Genomic DNA, 11,582 nt, shown 5'->3' on the forward strand with positions numbered 1-11,582 from the left:
TCACGTTACTTGAAGGCACGAAATCTAAAACACGAGCAACTTGCCGTTCAAAACCCATATCGATCATTCGGTCAGCCTCATCAAGAACAACATAGTTACAGTGATTCAATACAGCATACCACCTCTCCAGAAAATCAAGAAGACGTCCGGGTTTGGCAATCACAACCTCACAACCTTGCCTCACTCTAAACCCCTGTTCTTCGATCAATTGCCGCCAACAATAGAAACAATCTTTATGCCCAAATAACGAGATTCTTCTCATCAGCTTTCGGCCGCAAGAAAAATGGACCTTAAAGTCCACAATAAATATTTGTATATGTTCCTCGGCAAAATCAATTCATTAAAAGAAACAGCCATTTGATTCGTTCAACCGATTAAAACCTTACCGACAATGACTTTTGTGTGTGAACCATGAGAAATTGTAGAAAGAGTTTCTAATACATCAGTCGAACAACTTTCCAACACAAACAAAAAACACTGAAAGAGAAACCGGATGGATAATTAATTTTCCCCCTTGATCACTAAAAATATCATTTGGAATTTAGTTCAAATGAACTCAGACTCTTCAAAATGTTGAACACTTGAAAATTCTGAAACCAAGAAGAAACTTCTCGATCGACTGTTTTTTTACACATGATGGATTGCAAAAATATTCGTAAAACTTTCAAGAGCAGAACACAAAAATAAAGTATAGGAACATCCTATCTCATTCAATCATAAAAAAGCAATTTCTTAGATCTTAGAATGCCAAGGCATTAACCCCTCACATCTGGACATTGGGATAAAATTCTGTAATATACTCACAGACATTAATCTGATGGGCAGTTGGATCAAGTTTTAAAACCTGGAAGATTTACACGATTTATATTTCACATGGAAGTCTTCTAATATCTCATTGGTGACTCGGTTATGGACAAATATTTTGTTGATTGGAAGTAAAAGACTTTGCAAGTGATGCTCATGAAGTATGGAGCGCTGGAAGTTGATCTTTGATTTTTTATTTTTTTTAAAAAAACCTCTTCCACAAGCCTTTTGTAGCGAAAACATGAACTGCAACAAAATAATTCTATGTTCTGGGCTTCTGGCCGAATAAACATGAGCAAACAACAAAACAACACGAGATAAGATATTCCAAACCATAAAAATACATGCCTTGCTAAAGATACTCAAGAAAGATACACAAGCAGAAGCAACTAAAATTCAGTAACTAACACAAGATCGTCTACATACAACTACAAGAACCACATACTAGACCAACTTGGTAAAGGACCAATACGACAAAGGGAAAATGAGCACAAATGGGGATAAATGGTGCAATGGCGAGTAAGAACAGAAGAGGGTTAAGCTCATAAAAATACAACTCACAGATACATGAAGGAACAACGATCTCGTATATCGTTGGATCAATAAAATTCTTAGAACCAAGTCGAGATCGTTTGACTAGATGTGATCTACCCTGCCATCTTCATCCGGAGCTCCATCTCCAGCATGCCTGCCACAAAAGTCATCGAACAACAGTGGTGTTTAAAAAGACAAAAAATACATGCTATGTAAAATTCTTCAGATGAGATTTACTTCCACTCTTGTATGTAATGTCCAAGTTTTTTTATTGATATAACACTTCTGGGAACTTTTAAATAATATCTAACAGATACAGATATTCTTGCAATGATTCATTAAGATAGCATGTCATCAAATGATTGTTACATCAGAGGGCTGAAAATAGTTCATTTCTTTTCCTGCTATTTCATCTTCGTCACGGTGCGGCAAAGTTTTCTGCTTCTTTCATCATACATAAGACTGAATGCATATAATTTTAAAACTCTAAAAGACCAATACACAAGAATTGCTGACCTTTGAGAACCGGTGAGCTTAGAGATTACACTACGCTATTAACTGCATTCCCATGAATTTTTTTCTCATCTAGTCGGTGACCTTACCACTATGTCTTCAAATCCAAAAAAAAAATTAAAATCATACACCAATCACAATCATGGTGCTGGAGTAACATTAATGCCGGTATAATTGTATGATATGAGTTAACATTGTCTAAGAATTCACCAAATAGAACTATTAGTTCATCTAAACTGATGTTACACCAAGATAAAATGAATTCTAGAATACATCATCAAGGTTCAGAAACAAACCTCCAAGATGTGGTTAGACTACGAGCTTTTCTATCCAACTGCAAATTTTCTAAAGCAGCAGAAGCACGTAATACATCTTCTGAAGGTTCATCATTATCATATCTCCAATTGTAATCGCCTTTCCTATAGCCAGAAGTAGAAGACCCAGCTCTTCTATCTAAAACTCACACAAAACAAGACGATAAAAAGGAATAATCCAAGTTCTAACTGATGTCGTAGAACAATATCAAAACCGTTTTACTACTTACCGGATGATTGTGAAACAGGAAGAGGCCTGCAATGAGAATTCCATTAATTACAAGTTTAAACAGGAAAGCAGGTGTGAGAAAAAAAACAGCCATAAATAATGGTCACAAAACCTTCCCAGTGGAGGTAAACCCCCAGCAACTGAGGGCGGCGAAGGTCTCCTAATATTTCGTGCCTCCAAGTTGGATAGAGACTCTGCTTCCGAAGGGGTTAATCTCCTGTTGCTACCCCTTCCTTGAGATAAATTCTGCATGAGCCACATCAAAATGTCAAGAGAAGCTGACATTATCTAAGAAATAGAACTTGATGCCATGATTTGAGCTTTGTGATTGAAGATCTGACTAGAATCATTCAGAAAATAAATTGAAGTTTTTATTATGCATTGCAATAACATCAGGAATCAATTTAATTTCTAGCGAACAAGAAACATCATGAAGCAAGAAAATTCTAGGTCGCATAGATTCTTTAATAGTAAATTCTCGTTGATTGAGCAACTAAAAACAACAGCAATAAGGAACAAAGAAACTTTCAGACTACATTAACTGCTTGACAAAACCCATTTGATAGGTTTCATTCACAAAAACATTCTTTTAATAAGAAAAGAATTTAGATAGCAGAAAGAGTAGTTTCCGTGCATGTTAAAGTACACCATCATATGAGTGATAATCAATTTCCAAATATTAACCTAAATAAGCACTTAATTGGACCTCATATTTTAAGAACCCTTCAAGAACATCCAGGATCAGAGGACCGCTGTCTCCATTCCAATTAAGATCATGCCCGTTCTTGCTGCTAAATTCCTTTAATTCAGATTTCCAGGAATCTTTTGACTGAAAATGAATAGGAAATTTACAAACCATAATTACATAACTGCGATAATAAGGGTAAGAAAACTGACAAGAGTGAGGAGAAGTACCAGATTACACTCTGGTAAGTAGACTTTTAATGTGTGACTTAATTGAGCCCACTCCAAGTACTCACATACCAATGCAGTCAAAAGCCTTCCTGTAATTAATGAAACAAAATTACAGGGAAAAAATTCAAGTATATTAATCATTCTTGATTTTTATAAGCTCAAAATGAACCCGTTTCAGAAACTGATACAGCTTGTAATAAGTAGCATAAAAGATAATGCCGCAGAGTTTCAGGTCACTTCATAATTTTGCCTACTTGGTCAACACAGTCACACAACATCAATAACCCTTAAACTATACTAAAGTTTCCAAAGTCCTGGAATTCATTTTCTATTCACGGCTAGAGCAGAAAGAGAACGAGATGCAGCGGATGAAGTAACACCATGGTGTTAAATACGTGCATGCCCATTACTACATAGTAAGATATTGGATGAGATGGAAAAGTTCCAAGAGAGGGAGAAAACCACAGAGCCAGATCACATAGATGCTATATTCTTATGTTTGTTACGCAAAAGGAGGCTGGCATCAGAGACTAATCGCGTTAGAAGGAGAACTGGTGTAGAATCTCGAACTTGAAGATTGCAACAGAAAAATGATTTACCAAGGAATCTTGACCTAAGTCAAATTGTATCTAATCTATTTAAAAAGAACAGGTGGGATTGAGGTTCTCTCCGCAAAACTAGGGGATTTGAGATTGAATAAAAATTGGTACCAAAGGACAATGAAAACTACTAAATGAGTTGGTATCTTCAAATCATGGATAAAAAGAGAACGGGAAAGGTTGAAACTTATGTACCTGAAGGAGAGTTATGCAGTTGCTTAGCACGGTCGTTGCAGCTACCCAATAGTGCAGGAGGTAGACCTTCTTCTTTCTCTATCACCCGATCCTCTTCTTCAATTGCTTCGAACACACTAGCTCTCAGCTCAGCCTAACAACAAATAACAGCAAAACTTTCAAATCTTGCCAGAAAACAACCACAGTGACACTCTTTTGCCATCTCAGCAAGTGCAAATTTATTTTCATGGTGCCTTTTTATTAATACTACATGTCTACTTCACAGTTCTTCTGAGAATATTAGGTATATCACGAACTTACTATCATTACAAGGCCGGCATTTAGTTAATATTAATCATATTCGACAAAAAAATTAAATATAAAATCTGCGAAGCTAAGTATAATTCAAACTCATCCCGAGTTCATCCATCAATTCGGAAGCTAACATCCCAGTATGAGAATAAGTAAAACCCAAATTTCAGAGAGTGAAATCACAAATCCAACATCCACTCGACTTTCAAGATCAATCACAACAAGCAGCCCATTTTCTGACAAAAATCGACCTAAATAAGCCTCGTTTCGTAACTCGAAAAAGGTTCCAACAAACCGACTTGAAATAAACGATCCTTACAGCCTTCTTCAGTTAAAATCTCAAATTTCATACCCCGAGCGAAAATGTAAACAAAAAGACGACATCAAATTAAAAGGAGAAACATAGAATGCGACTGCGGGGGAAGCTAACTCGGATCTTGGCAAGGACGCCTTTCTTCTCGAGAGTGCGAGTGACCAGGGTTTTCAAATCCATCATTTCTCTGGTGTAATCGTCCATTTTCAGTGAATTTGCCCCAATTCTCAGCTCCTTCAAAACTGAGTGCCCTTCACCTTTGCACACTGTGTTGTCGAATTTCTGATGTTGGATTTTGGATTTCCGAAGAATTCTCTTCTTCTATAAAAAAAAAAAATGGATCGTTTTAAAGTTAGCGAAAGGATGTCGCGCAAACATAAGAATATAGCATCTACGTTTTAAAATTTGATATTTTGACAAACAGGAGGACTTATGTGCAAAGTTTCTCGTGTTAATATATCTACCGTGAAAAATAATATATTATAAAAAAAATGATATATTTGACATAAAAAATAATTTTTTATTCAGATTAAGTTGTACATTACATGATTATATTTTTTACATAAAAATTAATATTTTTCATTAAAACCAATGCGTATTACACAATATTTTTGCAAAACATAATTTTAAAACTGACACTTTTGCCGGGAAAATAATATTTTGAATATAAAAATATAATATTTTTCATATATCAGATCGGAGATCCGTATTACACGATTGACTCGTGAGACTGTCTGACATGAGTTTTTGTGTTTGACGAAATATAGGAATTGTATAATTTAAAATTATGTACATTTAAAATATGTGAATAAATATGATTAGAATTTTCGAGATCTATCTTAAACTTGGTATCTCGGTACCAAAATATATCATATTGCAAGTAAAAGACGGGTAGGATGATTTTATACATAACAAGATTCAATCTAAATAACTAGTTATCAACGTGAAATGAACTATAGATAATTTTATAACCATCTCTATAGAAGAGATGTTGGCATTTTAATAAAACATTTTGTAATCAAATCAAATTTCAAAAAAGATTCATGCTATACTACAAATTTGACCTGAATATCTAATTAAATTGTGTGTGTAGTGTATATATATATATATATATATATATAATAAAGAAATATTAATTATAATATGATTTTGTTGATTGATGGCAGTTGGATGAAATAATTTTTATTATTATTATTAATATGAATATGCTATTTTTGTTGGATTACATTTTGTTATGTTTTTTATGATGATTAGTTTGTTAATTTTTATTTTAAATATTTTATCTTATTGTTATCTTAAGAATCTTATAAACTTATATAGTTTCATCAAAATAATTTAAATTTGGAAAAATATAATTATAGATGACAAACATGATATTTAGGTAGGCTATGAATACCCAATCTTCCGATGATACGAGAATGCCAATTATAAATTAATAACATATTAAGATGAATATAATAAATGACAATGAAAATCGTGGATAAAAAATCATATCCAATACGCCACATTGTCATCCAGAAATAATTAATGCTTGTGATGTGAAGTTCAAAAAAAAAATAATAATAATACAACAAAATAACCTAATAATTCTGTCTCAAACAAATTTTTAAATAGAAAATTATTTTTAAACTATAGGTTCTAATCCCAAAAAATAGCCAAAGAATTTGTAAAAAAATTTGTGTGACGGATCGTATTTTGTGAGACGGATTTCTTATTTGGATCATCCATGAAAAAATATTATTTTTTATACTAAAAAAAGTATTATTTTTTATTGTGAATATCGGTAAGTTGACTCGTCTAACAGATAAAGATTCGTGAAACCGTCTCACAAAAGACCTACTCAAGAATTTGAGTACAACAATTCACTACTTTCGATTCATGAAACTTTGTCATGGAACAAAGCATACAAATGCCACTTCAAACTAATATAAAAATCGAACGACAACGACGATGAAGAAAGTGGCGACCAAAAAAGGGCTGCTAATATTATCTTATTTTGCATGTATTCAACAAAACCATTTAGACAAAAATTCCCCAATCAAGACTCCGCTTAGCTCAACTAATAGGGTATTCCATCCACCAACTCCATGCAATCAACTCCACTTGTTTAATTAATTATACAAATAATTCCAACTATATAAACAGGCTTAGAATCCAATGTGAATCCACTCAAGAAATCATTCTGAAAATATTAGTTTCCACACATTCAAAATGGTTCAAATTTTCAAGCTTACATCCAACACAATCAAGTCAATTTTTTGTTTCCTGCTGCTAGCTACTACAATGGCCAACTCTGCACGAATTCTTGACGAAGCCAGCCTACAAATTCCACTCCCAGACGACGCCCCTATTGCATCTGATACTACACTACCGGAGATTGACAACCCTGACGTGGAACCTGTGGTGGCGCCCATCACAACACAGCCGAGCCCTCCCGCCACCGTTGTGCCACCAAATCCTTCCATCGAGGCACAACCTGCTGCCCCCGTCATAGCTCCCGTTCCTGGCATTGCCAACACACTGCCAACAATCAGTACCGCATCACCTGTAACCACCGCATCACCTGGTGGAGCCGCCACCAAACCAGGTGCGGCCACTGGAACAACTGCTGGTGCGGCCACTACCGACCACCCTACATTGTCCTTTTTCATGCATGACATACTTGGTGGTTCACACCCGTCTGGCCGGGTGGTGACTGGCATTGTGGCCAACTCTGATGCCAACACCCTCCCATTTTCGAAGCCCAACAACCAAATCTTCCCCATCAACGGCGGAGTACCCCTCAATACCATCAATGGAGTCATCAATAACAACAATGTTCCTTCCCTCATTGGCCTAAATGGCTCCCCTACCAACACTCTCCTCCAAAATAACGGCAACAACAACATCGTGAATGGCGGAAACAACCAGGCCTTTGTCACGGCAGGACAGCTGCCGGCAGGGGTAACCCTCCAACAGCTCATGTTTGGATCAGTAACAGTGGTCGACAATGAGTTAACAGAAGGGCATGAGCTGGGATCCACAGTTCTTGGAAAAGCTCAGGGGTTTTACTTGGCAAGTTCTTCTGATGGAAGTAGCCACACACTAGCCTTAACAACAATGTTTCATGGCCATGATCATGAGGTTGATGACACCATTAGTTTCTTTGGAGTTCACAGGACAGCGTCTCCAATTTCACATATCGTGGTAATTGGAGGAACTGGAATGTACGAAAATGCTAAAGGGTATGCCACTATTGAAACTCTTCCACACGAGGATCAGCACATCACTGATGGTCTCGAGACAATTACACATTTCACTGTTTATCTTACTCCATAGGGGGTTTCATACAATCGCACAAATATGGAAGTTAATATTGTTGATGTATCTATTAATTTGGTTGTGTGTGAAGAAATGCATTTGTATGTGACATAACGTTCTGCTCATCTACTATTTAGTGTCAACATATCTAATCACTCTCAAACACGAACTAAAGAACATATGTTTTTCTTATCCTAAAATTTCGATAATAATGTTTCTAACATTTGGCTTGCCTTCCCAATCAAATCTATGAATGCATTGTTTTGTTTGGGCATATGATAGCTCACTCTTCATGCCTAGGAACACGACCAGCAAGTATACAAAATAAACAAATGTTAAAACTAAACTCTAGATAAGAAAGTTCCAATAACTAAATCGATGTAGTCATTTGCAAATTATATTGATTATAACAAACATCAGCATTCTAAACCACCAAATTTAATACATTGTTAAAGTTGTTATGCAAGCATGGATGTAATCGTGTCATCCTTCCAAGTCCAACTTTACAGCAAGCTTACAAGACTGTAAAAAAAATCTGAAACACGAAATTCAATATTATTTAGTCCGCTAGTAACACTACACTGCTCTACTACCAAACAATATAACAATCACATAGAAGTGTATTTAATTATTTGACACCGTATTTTGAATGAACAAACAGTGTAGGTTAAAATTACCTTCGAAGCTACAAAGTTCTTAATAATACTTGTTTAAGCCTAACAATTTCAACAGTTCTCTCTCCATAGATCACTAAAAGCCTCTCAAGTCATTATGAAAATTTTTAATCACACAAAAGTATCATTAATGCTTGAGCAAATCAACTTATACAACTTACCAAATATCGAGCAAGACAGAAAGACAAGAGTCACAAGACTATAATACACAAGATTCTGATGCAAAGAATCAGAGCTAACCTTGCACTAAATTTGCACCACTTGAAAGCGATGGCACTTTATACATACAAGCACTTGATTTCATGAGTGAAGCAAGAGACGTAAGAAGTTCCGGGGCAACAAACCATGTTCGGTAAAGATATTTCAGCTATTGAATTCAATGATCAATCATCGTTAAAAAATGAGTTACATGAAATTTTTAGTAGATTCAAAAAATACTCAAATTGACCAGAAACTTACATACATTGCCTCGCCAACACAAAACACAACTATTGGCCAGCATTCTCCTCCTCCAACTTCTTGCAGTATGCCTTGAGCACCATGACCAAATTCCTAGCAGGGGCCTGAATAGTGCCCACAACAGCTGAAGCAGGACCCTTCAAGGAACCCAAAATCTGCGAATATATTTCAGCCCTCGTCTGCAAATTCTCCAACGCTTTGAACTCCTCAGTCCCATAGTATTTCCCTTCAAAAACGGCTCCCGTAAAGTCATTCTCTTCCAACTTTTTCTCCTTCTGAAAAGCTCTGTACGGCTTCAGCGCAGCCGGGATTTCTTCAGTGTGTACAAAAAGCCAAGCGTTCATACCCTTCATGCACGGCTTCAGAGCCTCCCATTTTGTGCCTTCAATGGCTTTAAGCACAAGGGTATTCTTGGCTACCAAAAGTTTAGAAGACTCGGGGAGTTGGCTTCTGAATTCTTGGAACCGTTTGACCGTGAATCCCTTGTAACTAATGCCTGCAACGAGGAAGCAGTCCTGGAGTTCTTCCTTGACCTTTTCCACTGTTTCCTCTTTCTTGGTGCGGCTGATGGCTGCTCGGATTCTGTGTAAAGGTGAAGGCTTGGAAGAGAATTTGGGCCAGTGGCTGGAGGCGAGGAAAGGGTTATTGAAGTGGGATTTGAACGAGAAGGCGTCGGCGGAATAGGAGTAAAGGTATTGAAGCGGCGGAGGTTTGGAGGAGGGGATGGTGAAGAGGGTAGCCTCCATTGTCGACGGGATGGATGGGAATAGGAGAAGCAGAAGAGTGGAGCAGTTGGCTTTGGTTCCTTTATCTGCAGCTAGTTTCGGAAGACAGATACGACGTCGTGTTCCCCTGGTGAAAACATCAGATTATCATCCATCCTATGTATTGACCTCATTTCCTTTTTTCAATTAATTCAAATATATATTTCAACTTCTGTATTTATTAGTATTTTTTCTTAATTCTACTAATATTATCCTATTAACTTAAGTCCTAAAAAATGTGCATTATTTTTTGATCGATCGAATCGATCAAAGCCCAATTTCATGTAATCAAGAACCCGAAGAAAAAAACTTAAATTTAAATCCACGGTAAACAAAATAAATAAACTTCAATGATCGTTTCTCATGATACGACGACTAAAATTAGTAGTAGCATTTTAAACATATGCCTGAAAATCAATCAACTAAAATTCGGGACATGGGATATTGTTAGATCCATATTGTACAAGCAAGACATCTGGACTTGGACTACATGAAAAGTAGTCGATAATTGAATTGGGCTTTTCTCTTCTCCCCCTTCCCCTGAACATAAATATATATGCACACTTCAAAAAATAAAAAAAAATATCATCATATAATTCAAATTAAGATTTTTTTGTACATGCCTCCCCTTTACTTAGTATATCCAGAACTCACTTCTCTTGCATGTTATAATTTTTGTAGCTGATAAAAGAAATAAGTGTTAGGAGTAGGTCTTTTGTGAGACGGTCTCAAGAATATTTATCTGTGAGACGGGTCAACCCTACCGATATTCACGATAAAAATAATACTCTTATCATAAAAAGTAATATTTTTTCATATATTACCCAAATAAAATATATGTCTCACAAAATACGACCAGTGAGATCGTCTCATACAATTTTTTTGTCAGATACATTAAATACATGGCAGATGAAGGCAAAGCTGAAGGAGTATCAACCATATGATATGGCAATTGACACGTGATTATATCAATTAGGACAGTTTTTGCCAACAGTGAGGTCCAGGTCATTTTCAATTTGGACCACCACCGGCAAGCCCAATCCGGCCCAGCCCGGAAGCAAGTGCGGTAATTACTGAATCTTAGGAAGGACATTTTTGGGACTATGGAAAAACAGTACCTTAAACAGAGGGAGGGAAAAAAGTGGACATTTCACACGAAAGGAGCAAGTGAAGCCACGTCCCCGTTTTCGAAGACCGAAGCATAAAAACCTCGTACCCCTGCCGACAAGTAAACCCTCTGCACTCGTTTCTTATCTACTTTTTCAACATGTTAATTATTATTATTTTCTTTATTTTTTTTAATAAAAATAATAATATACAAACCACATCAAAGTATATATAATGTTTTCAATAATTAAACCCACTTGCATGATATAGAACTATTTAATACACATCCCACTTCAGAAGTGGTGGGTACATTTATTTTATTTTTTGTATTTCTGGGATTGGTTCATTTGGTTTGTGGATATAAATATCAAGTTTTAAATAATATTTTAGTAAAATTTATATGTTTTCTAGGTTTTTCCAGAAGACAAGAAGTTCATGTGAAAGCAAAAATAGACACCATAAAATTGTCGTTTTGAGTGTTTAAGTTAACGAAGTAAGTGAGTGTCTTTGTAGAGTTGATACCTCTTATTAACATTTTCTCGGACGATCGTGTCGTATATGATTTGTAAAG

The 11,582-nt window shown here is 35.9% G+C and overlaps 3 protein-coding genes across 3 annotated transcripts; 1 reads left to right on the forward strand and 2 right to left on the reverse strand.

Annotated features, from left to right (window-relative positions):
• Window positions 1-1,127: 1,127 nt before the first annotated feature.
• On the reverse strand, window positions 1,128-5,076 carry LOC142540498 (protein TONNEAU 1a-like). Its single transcript, XM_075646699.1, has 8 exons — window positions 4,825-5,076; window positions 4,104-4,236; window positions 3,310-3,398; window positions 3,101-3,223; window positions 2,507-2,640; window positions 2,396-2,421; window positions 2,148-2,304; window positions 1,128-1,492 (listed from the first exon to the last, which is right to left on the reverse strand). Exons 1-8 carry the CDS (start codon window positions 4,909-4,911, stop codon window positions 1,441-1,443), a joined length of 801 nt encoding a protein of 266 aa, XP_075502814.1. The 5' UTR covers window positions 4,912-5,076; the 3' UTR covers window positions 1,128-1,440.
• Window positions 5,077-6,622: 1,546 nt separating this feature from the next.
• Window positions 6,623-8,136, forward strand: LOC142540499 (dirigent protein 24-like). The gene has a single exon (XM_075646701.1). It carries the CDS (start codon window positions 6,919-6,921, stop codon window positions 8,023-8,025), a length of 1,107 nt encoding a protein of 368 aa, XP_075502816.1. The 5' UTR covers window positions 6,623-6,918; the 3' UTR covers window positions 8,026-8,136.
• Window positions 8,137-9,042: 906 nt separating this feature from the next.
• Window positions 9,043-10,008, reverse strand: LOC142540500 (large ribosomal subunit protein uL10c-like). Its single transcript, XM_075646702.1, has one exon. It carries the CDS (start codon window positions 9,884-9,886, stop codon window positions 9,170-9,172), a length of 717 nt encoding a protein of 238 aa, XP_075502817.1. The 5' UTR covers window positions 9,887-10,008; the 3' UTR covers window positions 9,043-9,169.
• Between the last annotated feature and the right edge of the window lie 1,574 nt (window positions 10,009-11,582).

This window comes from Primulina tabacum, chromosome 3 (assembly GCF_025594145.1).
Source record: "Primulina tabacum isolate GXHZ01 chromosome 3, ASM2559414v2, whole genome shotgun sequence".
In the NCBI taxonomy this organism is placed as follows: Eukaryota; Viridiplantae; Streptophyta; class Magnoliopsida; order Lamiales; family Gesneriaceae; genus Primulina; species Primulina tabacum.

Bases quoted from the DNA above. Each gene is read 5' to 3' on its own strand.
- LOC142540498 (XM_075646699.1), bottom strand. From the start codon at position 4,911: ATGGACGATTACACCAGAGAAATGATGGATTTGAAAACCCTGGTCACT. The intron at 3,399-4,103 runs GTACATAAGTTT...CATTAATTACAG, and splicing joins ACTGCATAACTCTCCTTCAG to GAAGGCTTTTGACTGCATTG. The intron at 2,305-2,395 runs GTAAGTAGTAAA...TGTGAGTTTTAG, and splicing joins TCCTGTTTCACAATCATCCG to ATAGAAGAGCTGGGTCTTCT.
- LOC142540500 (XM_075646702.1), bottom strand. From the start codon at position 9,886: ATGGAGGCTACCCTCTTCACCATCCCCTCCTCCAAACCTCCGCCGCTT.
- LOC142540499 (XM_075646701.1), top strand. From the start codon at position 6,919: ATGGTTCAAATTTTCAAGCTTACATCCAACACAATCAAGTCAATTTTT.